Source organism: Acanthopagrus latus, chromosome 12 (genome assembly GCF_904848185.1).
Source record: "Acanthopagrus latus isolate v.2019 chromosome 12, fAcaLat1.1, whole genome shotgun sequence".
NCBI classification, from domain to species: domain Eukaryota; kingdom Metazoa; phylum Chordata; class Actinopteri; order Spariformes; family Sparidae; genus Acanthopagrus; species Acanthopagrus latus.
Window position 1 is genome coordinate 3,612,559 of NC_051050.1, and position 16,476 is coordinate 3,629,034.

The 16,476-nt window shown below is 42.3% G+C and overlaps 2 protein-coding genes across 5 annotated transcripts; one reads left to right on the forward strand and one right to left on the reverse strand.

Annotated features, from left to right (window-relative positions):
* Positions 1-44: 44 nt before the first annotated feature.
* nadk2 (NAD kinase 2, mitochondrial) lies at positions 45-6,938 on the forward strand. Of its 3 annotated transcripts, XM_037117184.1 has the most exons (14): positions 46-272; positions 413-585; positions 688-919; positions 1,013-1,101; positions 1,231-1,319; positions 1,691-1,772; positions 1,943-2,026; positions 3,468-3,607; positions 3,773-3,866; positions 4,031-4,174; positions 4,759-4,814; positions 4,913-4,966; positions 5,048-5,171; positions 5,282-6,938. In XM_037117184.1, exons 2-14 carry the CDS (start codon positions 578-580, stop codon positions 5,418-5,420), a joined length of 1,335 nt encoding a protein of 444 aa, XP_036973079.1. In that variant the 5' UTR covers positions 46-272; positions 413-577; the 3' UTR covers positions 5,421-6,938. The 3 variants fall into 3 exon arrangements, with proteins under 3 accessions (XP_036973078.1, XP_036973079.1, XP_036973080.1); XM_037117183.1 differs by having other exon boundaries at positions 45-272; positions 413-919; XM_037117185.1 differs by having other exon boundaries at positions 413-919; positions 4,079-4,174.
* A 1,442-nt stretch (positions 6,939-8,380) lies between these two features.
* skp2 (S-phase kinase-associated protein 2, E3 ubiquitin protein ligase) lies at positions 8,381-15,402 on the reverse strand. Of its 2 annotated transcripts, none has more exons than XM_037117186.1 (10): positions 15,233-15,402; positions 14,370-14,620; positions 14,154-14,268; positions 13,166-13,309; positions 12,517-12,651; positions 11,636-11,734; positions 11,404-11,531; positions 10,437-10,488; positions 9,451-9,558; positions 8,381-9,370 (listed from the first exon to the last, which is right to left on the reverse strand). In XM_037117186.1, the coding sequence occupies exons 2-10, from the start codon at positions 14,617-14,619 to the stop codon at positions 9,151-9,153; spliced, it is 1,251 nt and encodes a 416-aa protein (XP_036973081.1). In that variant the 5' UTR covers position 14,620; positions 15,233-15,402; the 3' UTR covers positions 8,381-9,150. The 2 variants fall into 2 exon arrangements, with proteins under 2 accessions (XP_036973081.1, XP_036973082.1); XM_037117187.1 differs by having other exon boundaries at positions 14,154-14,265; positions 15,233-15,401.
* Positions 15,403-16,476: the final 1,074 nt, after the last annotated feature.

Below are 16,476 nucleotides of genomic sequence, written 5' to 3' on the forward strand. Positions count from 1 at the left end.
CACCGCTGGAACTGACAGCGACGTAGCCAATCAGATTAAACCCAACTCGACGTAGCGTACGTACAACGTACGACCCGAGTACGTGCCATGTTGCCCGGACGTGCTGTGTCGCTGGCGTTCTGTTGTGTTGGGCTTTGTTAACTGGCCGTGCATGACCTGGTTTGACACACCTGCCCGACCTGAGGACGTGACGGAGTGCGGTGTGTTAGTTCTCAGAGCCACAGTCGGAGTTTGTGACATTCAGGAGCACACGCATGCGGTTTGTGAGCAAGGTGCTAGCTACTTTTAGCCTTTACAGCTCAGCTGGTAACCGTACTGGATTTAAACCTTACCAAATACGGTTAGCAGGACAGCTAGCTTACAGTGTAATAGCGAGCTAAACTAACTGTTGCTCTCACTGTTTTGAGGACAGGCTGGACGTGGAAAGTTAAAGTCATAAACTGGTCACCCCACGGCTAGCTCGGGAAAGGCTCGCTAGACCTGGTGACCTTCCCTGACAGCTGGGTGTGTGTCTGACTTCTTGACTCCCAGACTTCTGTGAATGGACAGTAACTACACCTGGCCAGAGGACTAACACATGAACCGGTATGTGAGCCAGTAACAGCAGTACCGAGCAGGACCTCATTCATCACTTTATTAACTCACCGGACATGTGATTGAGTCAATGGTTGTGTGTTCACTTCTAAGAATGACTCGCCGCTCACTGGGGAACTTGGTATGCTTCGGGAATCGAGCTGTCAGTCTGTTGTATGGACACTCCCTTCGACCTCTCCACACTTCAACATGCAACAATTCCTCGCAGCCAAAAGCCGGATTCAAACCGGAGAAGGTAGCAGTGGTCACAAAGACTACTCGATATGAGTTTGAACAGCAGCGTTATCGGTATGCAGGGCTCTCTGAAGAGGACCTCAAACAGCTGGTAAGGACTGCCCTCAGGTATGACTGTGACATCCTAAGCCAAACCAACATTTGACCTCATTCTCATGAGCTTTTCTGTGTCTGTGTTTTGCAGCTTGCCATGAAGGGCTCCAGCTACAGCGGCCTGCTGGAAAGACACAACATCCACACTAACAATGTGGAACATATTGTGAAGAGCCTGCGGTAAGATGGCTTGTCACCGGAATAACACACACAGCCACATTCCTATGCCCAAACTGGAAATGTCTGTTTTTTACCTCATGCACTACACGTTTTGTTTTTCTACACTGTTTTCTGTGTGTGTGTGTGCAGGAGAGAAGGCATCGACGTACGAGTGGTGAAAAGAGGAGAATACAATGAAGAAGTAGTGCGATGGGCAGATGCCATTATCTCTGCTGGAGGTAAGCATTTAGATCATGTGGTTTCACTTTCACTTAGCTGATGTCACACATTTCTAATGCAAATAAACCATGAGATGTCCGCCTGGAAGTGGAAGTGTTGCTGGTAGCACAACATGATGGGGGTTTGGTCGCACATTTCATTGATTCCAGGACAGTTCAGATTTGTTGGCTTTCATGGTAATTATATCTACTATTAGTTTGAATAAATGAATGTTGAATAAGATAATCCTCCTTGAACACCAACTTTTGTGTCCAGGTACGGTGCACAGAATGGACAGGACTTTAACTTATTCAACACAGGGCAAAAAGTCACCTGAACAAAGGCTTTAGATACACAATACAAGTTCTCTAACTGCAGTTTGTTTTGTTAGGTGATGGGACAATGCTACTTGTTGCCAGTAAGGTTTTAAGCAAGGACAAACCAGTTGTTGGAGTAAACACAGACCCTGAGAGGTAAACCACTGAACAGCATTTTTGGGAAGAGCTTTGATTGTTATATGTGTGAAGAACAATTATAGCTATCACTAACTATTTGGAATTTAGTCCAAATTGTCATGCTGTTACTATTATAGGTCCTCTTACATTCAGTGGAGTTCTTTTCATTTCTCTCTTTTATAACAAAGGTCAGAAGGTCATCTGTGCCTGCCTGTGCGGTATACGCATGCCTTCCCAGAGGCACTGGAGAAACTCTGTCGTGGTGAGTTCAGGTGTGTATTGGCCCACAAACAATCTGAGTGCTGCAGCTTCTTTCTGATAAACATGTAGTCTAGACCATTGTTATGTTTTGTTGAGTTGTGTCTTACATTCTCCCTAATTTTCCCAATGACGTTCAAATCAAAGTTTACTGAAAGCAACAGCGTGTCTCACTTTGTTGCCTGTCGCTATAACTTCCTGGAGAGATTCAGAGAGTGAGGAAGGAAGTCAGAGAACAAAAGTAAACATAGTATGAATAAAACTTTTAAAACATTACTTCATCCCTGGTTTTACATCAGCAACGATGGTTGTTTAATGGTGCATGTACCACCAATGAAGCAAGTCGTTATTTGCCCCAAACAGCCAGATGACTGTGAGTAAGCTGTAGCTCCCAACGGCACTCACTAAGCACCAACCTCTGAGTGAACTCTGCACTCTGCAGAGACTCTTGTTCTCTGCGGCCACTTCTTGATCTCAAAAGTTCCAAAGTCACCTCTGAGCTCTCCTTCTATCGGTGAATGGCTCCAGATCAGAGCAGAGCAGAATCTAATGTGACTCTTGGTGTTTATTTTTCCAGAAGGAACTGGCCAAGCCTTTTGTTTTAATACAAAGACCCCCTATTGGTAGAAAAGGTAGAAGTTACAGAGTTTAGTAAAACCAGTCAGATATTGATTGAGGGATTCTTTGGTCTATAAATGGATGTGACTATGAAGCAGGTTGTTATTGTTTGAACCAAACCATGTTTAAACCTAATTTATTCTCGAAACACTCACACACATTTCCGTTGCTAATGCTTTTATAAATGAATATCTTTCAGTATGTAGGCAGTTAGGAAGATATCTTTAAAGTAGGTGTTGATCAAACATGATATTGTGACATTGATAAAGTTAAATTGTAAAAATATTTAGAAACAACTCAAAGACAGGGTCATCAGTGATCACTGATGATTACTCATTTACTACTCTCCAGTTAAGTAAAGACGATAAGTAATCCTGTCAAGCTGAATAGGAAATAAGGCATGTGAATCAGATAACGCAGTCACTAACAGCAGTTATTTAAAAAACACAGCCCTCTTTACAGAGCATTTAGCTAATTCTTTTTGTTCAATGACATACTTATTGTTTGATTCAGTCTCTGCGTTCCCACCAACCTTGTGTCTAGCTGCAGCAGGTAGCTATAAGAAGGCAGTGCTATGCCCTATGTTAGACATAACAACCATTTTAGGTGCCAACATGTCAGGGCTGTGTGTCCATCAGCTCATAATAGAGTTCTTCTTCCCCCTGGTGGCCAAAAACTGACTTGTGCAGCATTGGGGTCATGTCAGGTCAACTGAAATACCAGACTGTGGTATGATATTTGATAGATGATCCTCTGGTTTAGTTGATGCCTAATGATGCTGTTTACAGCATGGTGGTACATGATGATGTCCCCTCACCTCTCCTGTGCTGCGTTCAGGTGGCTGTGGCGTCAGAGGATCCGTGTCCACTTAGAGGGCACAGGTATCAATCCCACACCTGTGGACCTGCACGAGCAGCAGCTGAGCCTGGAGCAGCACAACCAAGCTCACCGTATCACCACGATGGACATCCAGCAGAGTACGACTGCATCCGCCATGTGTTGCTGTCCCAGTCTGTCTGTTTTTCTGTCTGTTGAAATGTGTAGATTAGGGTTAGACTGATAATAATGGAAAGAGAATCACCTCTAATTTGGAACATTATTATGTAAGATTTTCTTCTTGTTCTCCCAATACCTTTTCTCAGGGACAGGAACACTTACAGAAAGTTTCTCCAAGCCCAGTCTCCTCCCCATCAGAAGTCTCAATGAAATCTTCATTGGAGAATCTCTGTCCTCCAGGTACCGCTGTCATCTGAACTACATGCTTCAGCATGTAGTTCCATCTAAACATGATGGACCTGTGTGTGTGTGTGTGCATGTTGTAACCCTCATTGATCCCCAGCCCCTTCACCACCACCATGCTCGTCTCCCTGGCTCATCAGTGGAATCTCTGTCCACCACAGGGTGAAGTTAAAATCCTTCAAACACCATGTTAACCTCTTGCTCCATAGGGCGTCTTACTACGAGATCTCTGTGGATGACGGCCCTTGGGAAAAACAGAAGAGTTCAGGACTCGGCATTTGCACTGGAACAGGATCCAAAGCCTGGTAAGTTTAACACCGTTCAACTTTCAGCTTAATAGTCGTTGTGTCACTTTTGCCTAATTTTCATCCACTATGTACTTAGGGTTCAAGCTTTGTGTTATTTTCCCCAAATTTTACATTTCCAAATCTTAAAAGGGAACAGAAGGGAGCAATCCTCTTGGTCTGATTACTAACAACATAGCATTAATATTTCTTAACAAGACTTATCTGCCATTAGACAGGTAATCATTTTTCTATTCAGATGTGTGACTGACTGTGTGAAAGACAGATTTCCCCCCTGAAACCCTGTTTTTCTCTCTGGCCTGACATGCATTTGCTGTTTTGTGTCATTGCTGACCCACTAGTACACAGTGATATGATATCCTCTGTGTTAAATTTCCCATATAGTAGAAAGGAAGATTTTCCATGTTGTTTTTTAGTTCTCCAAATCCATGTTTCAGCTTTATTATTATTTATTAAAGACAGGGTGCTGCAGCATAGGACAGTGTAAGCAATGTGTATTTTATGAATGTAAAATGGAGTGAAGCTTGAAATCCTGTAGTTATCCACTTGTCTGCTCTGACAGTTTTCCCTCTTGGTGTCCACAGGTCTTACAACATCAACAAACTTGCTGAACAAGCTGTGGAGGAGGTTCTAAAAATCGGTATGTGTGGTTGGAGGTTTTGACGCTGAAGTCTAAAGTAAAGCAGGTTTGACTCCAGATCACCTGACTTCACTGACAAACAATGTGTCTGTCTTCAGGGAAGTCCCAAACAGCTCTTGATATCCCACTTAATCAAAGCTTCATTCAAAAAGGTGAGTCAGTACTCCTCATTAGTTTTGTTGTTGTACATTTTTGTGCAGTGTGTTTGATTTCTTGATGGTTTGTGTGTTCAGTTACTGATGAATACAACGAGTCTCTGGTGTTCAGTCCGGACGACAGACGTTTGCTGTACAGCATCAGGGAGCCCATCGTCAACAGAGTCTTCTCCAGCAGTCGGCAGCGAGGCTTCGCCAGCAAGTCAGTGAATGTTCCTCAGCCTCAGAACAGAAGCTGAGTTAAAGTTGACACGGTGAACCAGCTGTCATGAAGCACCTGTTTGAATGTTTCCATGTCCTCTGCTGCTTCAGGGTGTGTGTCCGCTCGCGATGTTGGGATGCCTGCATGGTGGTCGACGGTGGGACTTCATTCGAGTTCAATGATGGTGCCATTGCTACAATCAGCATGAGTGAAGAGGATCAGCTCCGCACGGTCCTTCTTGAACACTGAGATGAGTCAGTAGCGCTCCACACTTAACTGGTTTCTCTCCAGAGTTCAAAAGGATGTGGTCAAAGGGAAGAACCAGTTTTTAGCTTTTAGTCTTCACACGTGTTGAATAGTTTTATACCTGTGGAAAAAAGGTATTATTGTTACAATTGTTTTATTAAATGTGTGCATTGTGGATTTCCCAGAATTATCTTGAAATCAGACATTTTTTCCCCTTTTTTTTAACCTTCATCCCACCATCCATCGATTATAACCAGATAGTATCCACTGGATTATAATGACTTTAATCCGCTTTGTAGCTACTGTGTTAGACAATGTTTAAACTGTAACACTACTCACCGTCTTTCAATGCATCAAATCATAGGTGAGTCTGTTGGCAGAGGAGATAATAGATCATGTGGAAGGAGGGCTTAAGCTAATAGAAAATGAATAGTTTAAATCTGTTCCTGATGAGATGTTGGTCCTTATAAAACTGATACCTAGCCTTGATGATTGCACATGTTTATCTGGGACAATGCAACTGGACAGAAGATTGTGATGTGCTTTCACAACCAAGTAGCCATTGGTTAATGACTTGAAGAACAAAAATGAATTTATTCTTTTTTTTTTTTTTTAACAAATCCCAATTAGTCCAGCTTACTTCCTGAAGCGCCTAGTCAGTCCATTGGTTCCTTCTAAAGATGTAAATCTTTGAAAACTGCTTACAAATGTTTCCTCTTTTTTACCAAAGGAAATTGTGAATTTCTTGGGGACTATTACCAGTGGCAGATTAATCCACAGCTGCTGCAGTTCTTGTAGCAGCAGGTCAGTGTATGTGGGAGTGAGTCAACAGAAACTACAGTGTGTGTGTTCGTGGTAATGAAGGAACATATCAGCCAGTATTACAGTGTGGCTCACTGATGTGTTGTAATAGTGTTTTGGACAACAGTGTAGCTCTGTGGCACACATCTCATGAGCTCTGCAGACAACAGGAAACCCATCGAGTATCAGCAGACTTTCTTTATTAAATGGTATGTTCTGAATTATATAAAGTGTATTTGGTGAACTGAAAGCACAGCGGCGGTTTGTTGACTAAAGATATTTTTGGAGCATAGCGTATATTTTTTCTAGCTGTTTGAGCCACTCTGGTTCTAATTATTAAGTTTGAGATGAAAAAATGAAGTGCACTAAAAACAGAAGTGTTTTAGGTCAAAAGTCTGTCTTGTACCTCTCCTTTGGGAGCAGGACAGTGAGCTGTAGAAGTGCCTGAGGTGGACATCCTGATATTTTCACAAAACAAACTGAACAGTTAGAACTGTATCTGATGGAAAGTGATCTAAACATACAATGTCAGATCAGCAAAGCCACCATTCCTGCCCTGGACTGCGAGCCAAAAGGGGGCTGTGTTTGTAGTCGAACCTACAAAATGATCAGGACATTGTAATATGCAGCGTGCCAAAGACCGGGTTCCTCATGACAATATTGTGTCAGTGTGTTCGGAAGTGTTTTGTTTTTGAATCAGATAAACACATGAAACAAAAAGCTTCTGTGTGCTTATTTTGAGTCATTACTGCCTCATTGTCATGTACAGTACATTCTTTACTAATGTCCTGTCAACTCCACTGTCTTTCTACAAAGTCCAGCAGGGTACTTAGCGGCTGTAAGATGCCAGAATGTGTATAGTTGTCTGTTTTAAGTGTTAGCCTCATGATGAATTGGAGATTGAGGAGGTGTACCCCAAGTGTCGCCCAATGTCAGACAGGACCTCCTCCAGCCCCCGCCAGCCTCCGTAAACAATGGATGTGTGTGAGTGGGCAGCAGTGTGGCACAGCTGTTAGCACTGTCAACTTACAGCAGAGAGTTTGTATGTATGTTAAGCTGCTATTACATCTTTGAAATTAAATTCCATTCACCTTCATTGAATGTAATAGAAATAGAGTGAATCGGGAAACCCTTTGCAGAGGAGATGTAAACATGTGACATGTTCAAAAAGAAAAAAAGGTACATAATGGAAGTTATGGTGGCTGCTTCAGTTTCAGGGTGGTGGTGTTGTTAATGCTGACTCGCCAGAAGTTCTGTTTTGTTTTTATTTTTCTTAATTGTACTGAGATGACTGTTGATCATGTTGCTTTCTGTTCGGAGATCTTTGACACTTAAACGAAAACAATATTTTGATGATTTTTGAATGGATGCTCAGCCATCGTGCCGTTTGTGATATCAAAACTCTTCGATCGCTCTTTTCCCTGTCTCTTTTTCTTTTCATGTTTCTTGGTCCTGTGGTGATGTACGGCTTAATGCAGCTGTGGAAAGCAAAACTAAGTCAATTAACTCATCTGTCCTTTTGGAGTTACTCTACGTTTATTTGACGAATGTTAGTTATTTTACCAATTAAGATTTTTCATTAAAAACTCTTGCTTTCAAAATAAAGCAAACTGTTGCAGATGAAACCAGTGGATCCCAAAAATCATTATCAAATTATCTGATGTTTCACAAATCAAAGAAAAAAAATTTACATGAATATCGAACAGACTTTTTTCCTCTCCCAATAATCATCTGGTGACCCTTTCGAGAGGCCTGACCCCTACAGTTATATACTATATGTACAGTAGCTGTAGCTTTAACAGTAAATACTACTTACACACTCAAGCATCACTTTAATGGTGTCACTTAATCTGAGCTGATAAGAGCTATACCCAACCTTTGTTTACGCAGCTGTATTGGTGCAGATGGGTGACAGGTAGGAAAAACCAACAGTGTTTTAGTAAGGTGTCAGGCCCCCACATGCTGCCAGAACAGCAGCTCTGGAACTGTTGAATGGATGAACAGCATTTTTCCCAAAAGATTTTTCCCCCCCAACAACTACATTAGAATTAACTAGGTCCACTTAGGATTATTACACAACATTCCATTTTTAGAGCAGATTCTGAACACAACCCATCAATAAATAGTTAAATTCAAACCCATGAAAACAAAAACAGACAGAGTTTGTGTGTATTCAGTGGTTTACTTGTTCAGACTCAGACGAACAGTTTACAAATCAAAAGTCATGTTCCGTTACAGTTCAGACAATGACTTTTAATTGGAATAGTAAAGAGAGCACCGAGAATACAGCACACGAACACTGACACAATGAGCTCATAGTAAAAGAGGCTGTAATGATAAACCTCTCCAGCAGCACACAGTGACACTGGAGACTGCAGACATTCAGAGGTGGCTGCTCCATGTGCAGCTGGTTTACACGACATTTTACATTAAAAGCACTTTGCTGATTCAAGTCAACTCATCATTACAGCTGAGAACAGCACATTTGACATCAGTATTATTAAAATGTCTGAGGGATCAATTGCCCTACATATTTACAGACATTCTACATCAATCCAGCCTTTTAAAAAACAGGTTTCCCTTACAAAATATTTTAAATAAAACATTATTTGAACCAAACAGATTCAGAAATCCACTAAAACTTTGTGCTAACACATTCCAACAAGAACTGGATTCAACATCCAAATGTGACTTTCCTAATTAAAAAGTATTACATTTCTCTACAAGCTTGCATGCTCAGTACATGAAGGCTTGGTCCGGTAAGTGACCTTCAGTAATGTTAATGCAAGCCAACACTAAAAGCATCTTCTGTAGCAGCACCAAACACTGAAACATGGCTCCATCGCGTAGAATGGGCCGACTTCCTGGAAGTGTTAGAGTAAGGCAGGACCAAACACTCAGCAACAGAAGCTAAACTCAGCTTAAAACCTGGTTACAGCTTGACCCTCAGCCGACACCTCCTGTTCCACATGGTGCGGTCGCTGAGGCAGCCGGTGAGCCTGCTGGTGGGCGTGGGCCGGGCGACGCTGGAGAAGGGCCTGGAGTTGATGGAGACGTGAGGCATCTCCTTCTTCAGAGAGGGCAGGTGGCTGTTCTGCACGATCCCAAACACATCCAGAAGGCACAGCTGGGGAAACATCTTACCCAGGTCGCTGCAACATAAAAACACCCCCTTCAGTTTTTGACTTCTAAACTCAGTCAGTCAGAAGTGAACAGCAGCAGGGGAACTCACGTGAGAGCAGCGAGGTGAATGTGGTAGCAGCGACTCAGGGACAGATGCCGCAGGTACTTCAGTTGTTTGAGGACAGGGAAGCTGTCGGCCATCAGCAGAGTGCTGTCACTGTAACAGAGTAATCTGAATTTATACTGTACGACAGTCATGGAGACATTTCAAATACGCAGTGTTGTTTCTGTTGCTGGTCATCTCTCACTCCAAACAAAAAATGTTTGCCGAGTGCATAGAGGAGTAACATCAGATTCTATTCCGATCCAGAGCAGTTTAGCGACCGGAGGAGAGCTCAGAGATTACTTTGAAACTTTTGCAATTAGAAAATGGATTCATCTTCACTCCTGTTTATCACCCTGACTGCAGCGGTGATTTGTGGAGGTGACTTCCACTGTGGGGTGTTTATGTTCTGTAATGTTGACTGTTGAATTGAGCTGAAGGGGAAATGCACTTTACTTCCTGAATGTAACATTACAGAGAGGGAAGGGGAAAAATTACAGTAAAGTCATTTGGCTGTTTGAGGTGAGAAAAACACTCATGTGAATAAAAAAAGATCCTGCGGTCAAACTCGCACAAGTAATACTTTGTTTAACCATTGCTGAGTTGTGTCCTTTTATCGCCCTAAATCTTTCTAACAAAAATGTCTAATGCACGAATCCATCTCCTCTGACACTGCACTCAGAGGGTTTTGGCCAAAAACAATTGGAAAACATTTCACATGGCACACCTTGAAAAAGTTGTTCAATGGTGTTTACAGATAGTTACACATCCAGCAGACACTTAGCAACATCAGCATTATTGCATGCTGAACATGATAGAGCATTCAACTTGACAAATGTAGCTTTGTCCATGTTTACCATCAACACCTTTAGGAGATATAATGGTATGTGAAACACTTGGTATGGAACAGTTCCCCTGACATGTCAGAGCTTCTGATTAACAGTCACAGGTCCAGTCTGTTTCAAAAGCGTTCATGAGGAACACAATCTTACCTTAAATCTAGAGTTTGAATATTTGGGCATCTTGTCACCAGCACCTTCACATCTGTAAAAACACACAGTACAGTCATCTATGATATGTGACTGGAGAGGTGAGGCATTTCGGTCAGATGACAAAAAAAAACAAACAAAAAAACATACAACATTACCAGCATAAGAATAAGCATTGTAATTTCCCTCTGTGTTGAAAATGCATCATGCATTGGAAGCTTAGAAATGAAAGCTCTCCAATGAGCCATAATGAGAAACGGTTCCATTAATCAGATTAGCTTTGTACGGCCTTTGACACATCATAAACTGTACAGGCCCAATAATGAGGCTGACAGTGATATCAAGTATGCCGTTTGTTGTGGCTGACACCAATACTGCAACTGATGATATGAATCTTACTAATGCAAAAATGTGAAGAGGACTTTGTTTTAAAGTGACGTGTATTTGTTTAATAGAAGACCAATGTAAGGAGGGCATCAGTCATCCCTAGAATGAAGAACACATTGATTCATCCTGTTTAATGTTCAACACTATCAGGCCTAATTATTGCCTGAACTTTCATTCTCAGGACAACAACAATTATTTCATTTTGTTGCTTATTGGCCACTCATGTATCCCTAAACACTAAAATTCCTGCCTGCTGCGGGTCCCTGTCTGGAGAGTCGTCTACAGTGAATTCTGGGTTCTAAGGCAGTTTATTTTTATGCTGCAAAATGAACTCCTGCAGTAACACATGTTGATGTAGACCAAGACTTTGGTGGAACAGAAGCACATTAACGAGTCAGCTAGTGCACAGACTTTGCTGAGGAAAATAATCTAGTGTAGCATCAACTGAAGTAAGACCATTTGACATATTTGAATTTGAAGAGACTAGAAGCAACCTGCTCTGAAATAAAAACAATATGCACAAATATATGAAGTGCTAGAACACTGAATAATGGCTGATCTGGCACCATCACTCCTCACTTACCATCCAGCGTGAGGCTCTCTCTGTACCCGCTGAGGTTGAAGTGAATAATACCAGAGCTCACATTATGGACGACAGTCTTCACATGATCATTGTTGAAGTCACACCATGATATGTTCAGCTGCTGTATACTGCACAGGGAAAACAAAAATCCACACAGCATTAGCCACTGACAGCCACTGTTTTTTTTTCCCCCAGTGGGATTTGAACCAGTGAAACAGACAGAGGAGCTGACCTGGAGCAGGACTGGAGCATGTCAGACAGAACTGGAGCAGAGAAGCCCGAGCAGCCACTCAGGTTGAGCTGCAGCAGGTTTGGGTTCCTGGACAGAGCGCTGAGGCAGAAATAACAATGGTCAACTATCATCCAACTGGATCAGTTAATAAAAGACCAAACACACACACGCACACACACACACTTTGACAGCTTTAGAGTATTAAGTAGTTACATTTACTCTGTTACATGTATGTGAGTAACGCTGCCAAATAGCTGTCAGTGTGTCTGTTGAGGCAATATGATTGATATTGTGCGATCACACTCGACAGATACAGACTGAATATTGCTCGGGTGTAAATGTGGCCCATTAATCAGGAGTTGATTCACTATTGTGTTGTCTGTTCACTTCTTTACCCATGGTGAAGTCTGTTGATGTAATCATTCCAATCAGATCCACAATAAAATATGTAGAATATGTTCTTTTTTTAAATGACTCACTACTTAACGTTTTCAGTAAGTGCGTACGTTTTGCAAATAGTTATTTTGATCACTACTTTTACCTCTACTTGAGTGTTTGACAAGTTACAGTATTTATACTTGAGCACAGTTTTAAGTTACTCTACCCACCTCTGTCTATACTTATAATGCAGTAAGTAATACTAATTGATTCATCACTAAAAATTTCCAACAGGAAATGCAAAACTTAAGCCGTTTCCAGCTTCCACAAGATAAGGATATGCTGGTTTTCTTTGTTATGCAATATAAATGAATATAATAAATTCATCAATGATTGTCATTCTTGAAAAAAGAGGTATGAGCCACATCACAAAGGATTCCTGGGAGGATGAATGATTGACACATCTCACACCCTGATGCAACACAGGAAATGTTGAACAGTACCTGATGATGGAGTCTGAGAGCTGCAGGCCCTCCAGGCTCAGACACTCCAGCAGCCTGCAGCGACAGATGATGCTCTCCAGAGCCGAGGTGGGGATGATGGAGCTGGACAGATCAAGATGAAGGATCTGCAGTGGGCTGAACAACGGAAAGAACGTTTTTGTTTTTTCAGGCCCTTCTGATAGATTTGTTCATTTTCTACTTTCATTAGAGGGCTGAGACGTGTCTATTTCAGAGGTAACAGAAACAGCTGCAAAGTCTAGATCTGTGTGACAGCCTAACTCAACATTGATTCTGTTTAGTGTTCATTTATGCATTTGAAGTCCTATTAGTCATTAGACTACACTCATCTAGCACATGTTTATGTATAAAGTGACATACAAATATATAAAGTGGCAACTTCAACAGATGGACATTAGTATCTCACAATTTTCTGATCAGCAATTTAGTGAAAAAGAGGAAATAGTGCATTTGACAGGGACTATTTTCCTCTGTGAATTTGTACACATCAGTATTTCTTGCAGCAGGAAAAAGGTCTTAAAAGTAAAACAGTTACCAATCACCTCTTACACTTTAAACAACTTAAACCTGGCTGAAATTAAATCGCTGAAACAGAATTAAATGTGGCGCGAGCGTAAGCTGCTGGACTCACCCCGTGTCAGTGAAATGCAGCTCTTCCACGAAGGAGCGAGGGCAGCGCAGCCTCTGGACTCCAGTCTTCAGAACCTGCCGCAGAGCTGGATCCATGTGGGTCAGCCCCTCCAGATCCACACTGCGCCACAGAGACTCGTCTAATCTGGGACGGACACGCAGGCAGAAGCAACGTCTCAGACAGTCTGCAGTAAACAGCCCGCACAGCCTGACTGAACCCCCTTTGATCCAGTCACATTGTAAAGTATCAATATTTGCATTCTCTGCAGTCAAGCTGCGGAAACTGAGACTTCTAGCCACACCTTAATTATAATAATGGATGACCATCCAAATTCTAGACATTTTAAAAACTTTCCGTCATCCTCTGCTACAGAACTAACAACAGATTTTATACAGCTCACTCTAATGATTAAGAGAGCTGGATTTGTATTATGAGAAAAATGACAAAATACTGACAGTTAACAGTTTTATGTGATGTTAAACAGCTGCCTTTATATTAATTATGAGTAGACCTGTTATCATGGCCAATACTCAGCATTTGTCCAGTAACTGATATTATTTTTGGTGTCCAATTGCTGTTAAAAACAAATTGATTTAAATCTGTAATACACTCTGACGCGGCCTCCTCACTGCCTGTAGTCACCACTCTGTGGGCTCACTCAGTGTTCCACCCAAAACACTATTGGATTGGTTACACATCAGAAGCAGAAGCTTGTCAGCGCCGAATAATCTGAATATGCAGAGTAACTAAAGATAGCAAGTAAATGTAGCGGATAGGAAGTATTAAGTAGGTGAAAAAAAAAAAACATATTGGTTGACTCTTAATATTTACATCTGGACATATGCACTTCCAATAGAGTCTCACTGGAAAAGTGAAAAGGGTTAGTTCTGAGGCCTGCGTAACATATGTGCTTAGGCTCACATCACAGTTTTACTGTTCCAATGTGTCGAGCAGACTGCTTGGTTCACTGTCCTGAGTGGAGACTCACCCCAAGCGATGCCAGCGCTTGCAGACTGTGGACATCCTGAGGAGGTCCTGCAGAGGGAGGTAGAAGAGGACCCTGAGAAGCAGCTCGTCGGGCAGGTGGTCCCACGAAATGCCTGCTGAGGGAGATGATGATGGGCAAGAGCAGAATATGGCAGTTCTCATATGTACACAAACTACCATGCGGCTGGATACAGGTGGTCAGAAAACCGTTTCCTACCTGATGTACACTCTTTCTTCCTCCTCGACCTCCTGGCCAGGACAAACTGGTTGCCATCGTTCTCTTTCCCCTTGCTGATGAGCCGCTGGTGCTTGTGGGTCGGTGACCACTGCTGGATGAGCTCTGTTGGGGTGCATTCAGTGTCCAGGCCCTCACTCAGACAGCTTTTTGACTTGCGTTTGTTGGTCCTCTTGGACTGAGACAACAGGGAGCCCTGAGGACTCAGGCAGGGCAGATCTCGCAGTGGCATGCTGTTGGAAGAACAAACTGGTCAAACACTTTAACATCAAAATGTTTGCGAGGTGATCCGACAATTAATCCTTTCCACTAGCCGCAGTGTCTCAGAGAACGATGTGTTAGCTACCTAGCTTCCTCCTGTGATCAACCTCGGTCTGCCCGCCATATTGACGCAGCTACCAGCGGTGTGACCCCGCCAATTCTGACTAGCAGAACAAAAATACTCTGTCCCCCGTTTCTGGAGACGTGTGTGGACTTAATCTGGCTTTCTTATTCTCACATTCAGTTTATACTTTGCAGTTCATTAATGAAGGAAGGAGGAAGAGACATGAGGCCTGGCAGCGGTGAAAGCGCGGTATCGACGAGACGAGCTTCAGTTTGCAGTAAACCCGCTCACAGCAGCGACTCACACACAGACCTGGTGGAGATAAAGTCCCCACATCTGCACTTTGATTCAGACTGACTGTGAGAGAAAAAAAGAGCCATTTCTCGAACGAGAACACAACAGATAACTTATGAGTTGACCAGCCAGTGTTGGCACGTTTTCACACGGACGGTAAGTTGAACATTAACTTGCTCGCACAGCTTCTTGAGCTAAATAAAGTGTAGAAAAGTGGTGACAGTACCTGAGTGTGGCCAGCTCCTCCGCTTCTGCTCGAATGTGTATGATATAAGTTTAACGGCACCGTGTCCACCGGGCCGACTGCTCTCTCCTCCTAAACGGACTCTTTAAACTCAGCGCCAGCAGCACGGCGCCCTGTATTCATCACGTCACTGACGTCCCTTTGCTGTACGTCCTGCGTCATACGTTTCACTGGCTGGTGACGTTCAGGTTTAGCTCGTTTTTCCGCCTTTTCATAGTTGCTGAGGAAGCGCGCCCAGCATTTTTTGTTTTCCAAATTAGTTGATGAACATGAGGGGACATGTTCGGTCATCAGGAGACACCTCATATTTGCTCATGGGCATAAAGGCACAAGATTTAATGAGAGAATAAAGAGGGCATCGTTCATAATCAACTGTCATGCATGTTCTTTTCATCTGAACCTTTATGTGCCCACCACTCTTCAAAACAAACTGATGATCTTAGTCAACCAACACACAAACTAGTGGAAGCTGATCACTGAAGAAAGACAACAATCATATTCAGGTGAATGCCTAGAGACATGGTCCAAAAAAGTAGCATTACAAAAGCCTCAAGTATAGACAGAAATTACTTCACTTCCACAAATGTAATGTGTATATAAGCAGAACACCGTGCCTTTCATTAAACTAGACTGAATGTCAATCTCATGGTCTGTTTGCTTGCAGGAAGTTGGTTCTGGGTGTTTCACTGCTCTTCCCACCAGGTGGGGGCTTGCTTTTATTTCATTCCAGAAAATAATTAACATAAAGCTTTTTTCTTCAGATGATACTGCAACTGATAATTACCTGACTCCTGGTCAATACCAACAAACTAACCATTAAGAGAAACCAACATTTTAATTCTTTTTTTTATGCACACCTGAATGCAAGAAAGGCTAAGCTGTAGTGCATCGATGGTTTACTTTATATTCCACAGCTGTGATGAGATTTTATGGTTAAACTTGAATACAAGTAATTTTAAAAAAATAATAAATGTTTGCACCCATGATGGCATTGCGTGGCTCTACACAACAGTGTGTTTGTTGTTCTTCTGTTTTTATTTGCAGCTCATAAAACTGTAAATATTCATACCACCACCTACTGTGTGTAGATGCTGCACTTGTGAAGACAAAAAAAGCGATTTGGTTTTGCATTATTGGCTAATAATATCAGTTTAACAGTTTGAGTGAAAAGTTTAATGTTGGAAAAATATCAGTGAATGTCAGAATATCTCACCCTGCCCTCACAA

Excerpts from the sequence above, each read along its gene's own strand:
- nadk2 (XM_037117183.1), top strand. The coding sequence starts at position 665 with ATGGTTGTGTGTTCACTTCTAAGAATGACTCGCCGCTCACTGGGGAAC. Across the intron at positions 1,320-1,690 it reads TGCCATTATCTCTGCTGGAG|GTGATGGGACAATGCTACTT; the intron begins GTAAGCATTTAG and ends TTGTTTTGTTAG. Across the intron at positions 4,815-4,912 it reads GGAGGAGGTTCTAAAAATCG|GGAAGTCCCAAACAGCTCTT; the intron begins GTATGTGTGGTT and ends GTCTGTCTTCAG.
- skp2 (XM_037117186.1), bottom strand. The coding sequence starts at position 14,619 with ATGCCACTGCGAGATCTGCCCTGCCTGAGTCCTCAGGGCTCCCTGTTG. Across the intron at positions 12,652-13,165 it reads CTGCATTTCACTGACACGGG|CCCACTGCAGATCCTTCATC; the intron begins GTGAGTCCAGCA and ends TCCGTTGTTCAG. Across the intron at positions 9,559-10,436 it reads ATTCAAACTCTAGATTTAAG|TGACAGCACTCTGCTGATGG; the intron begins GTAAGATTGTGT and ends ACTCTGTTACAG.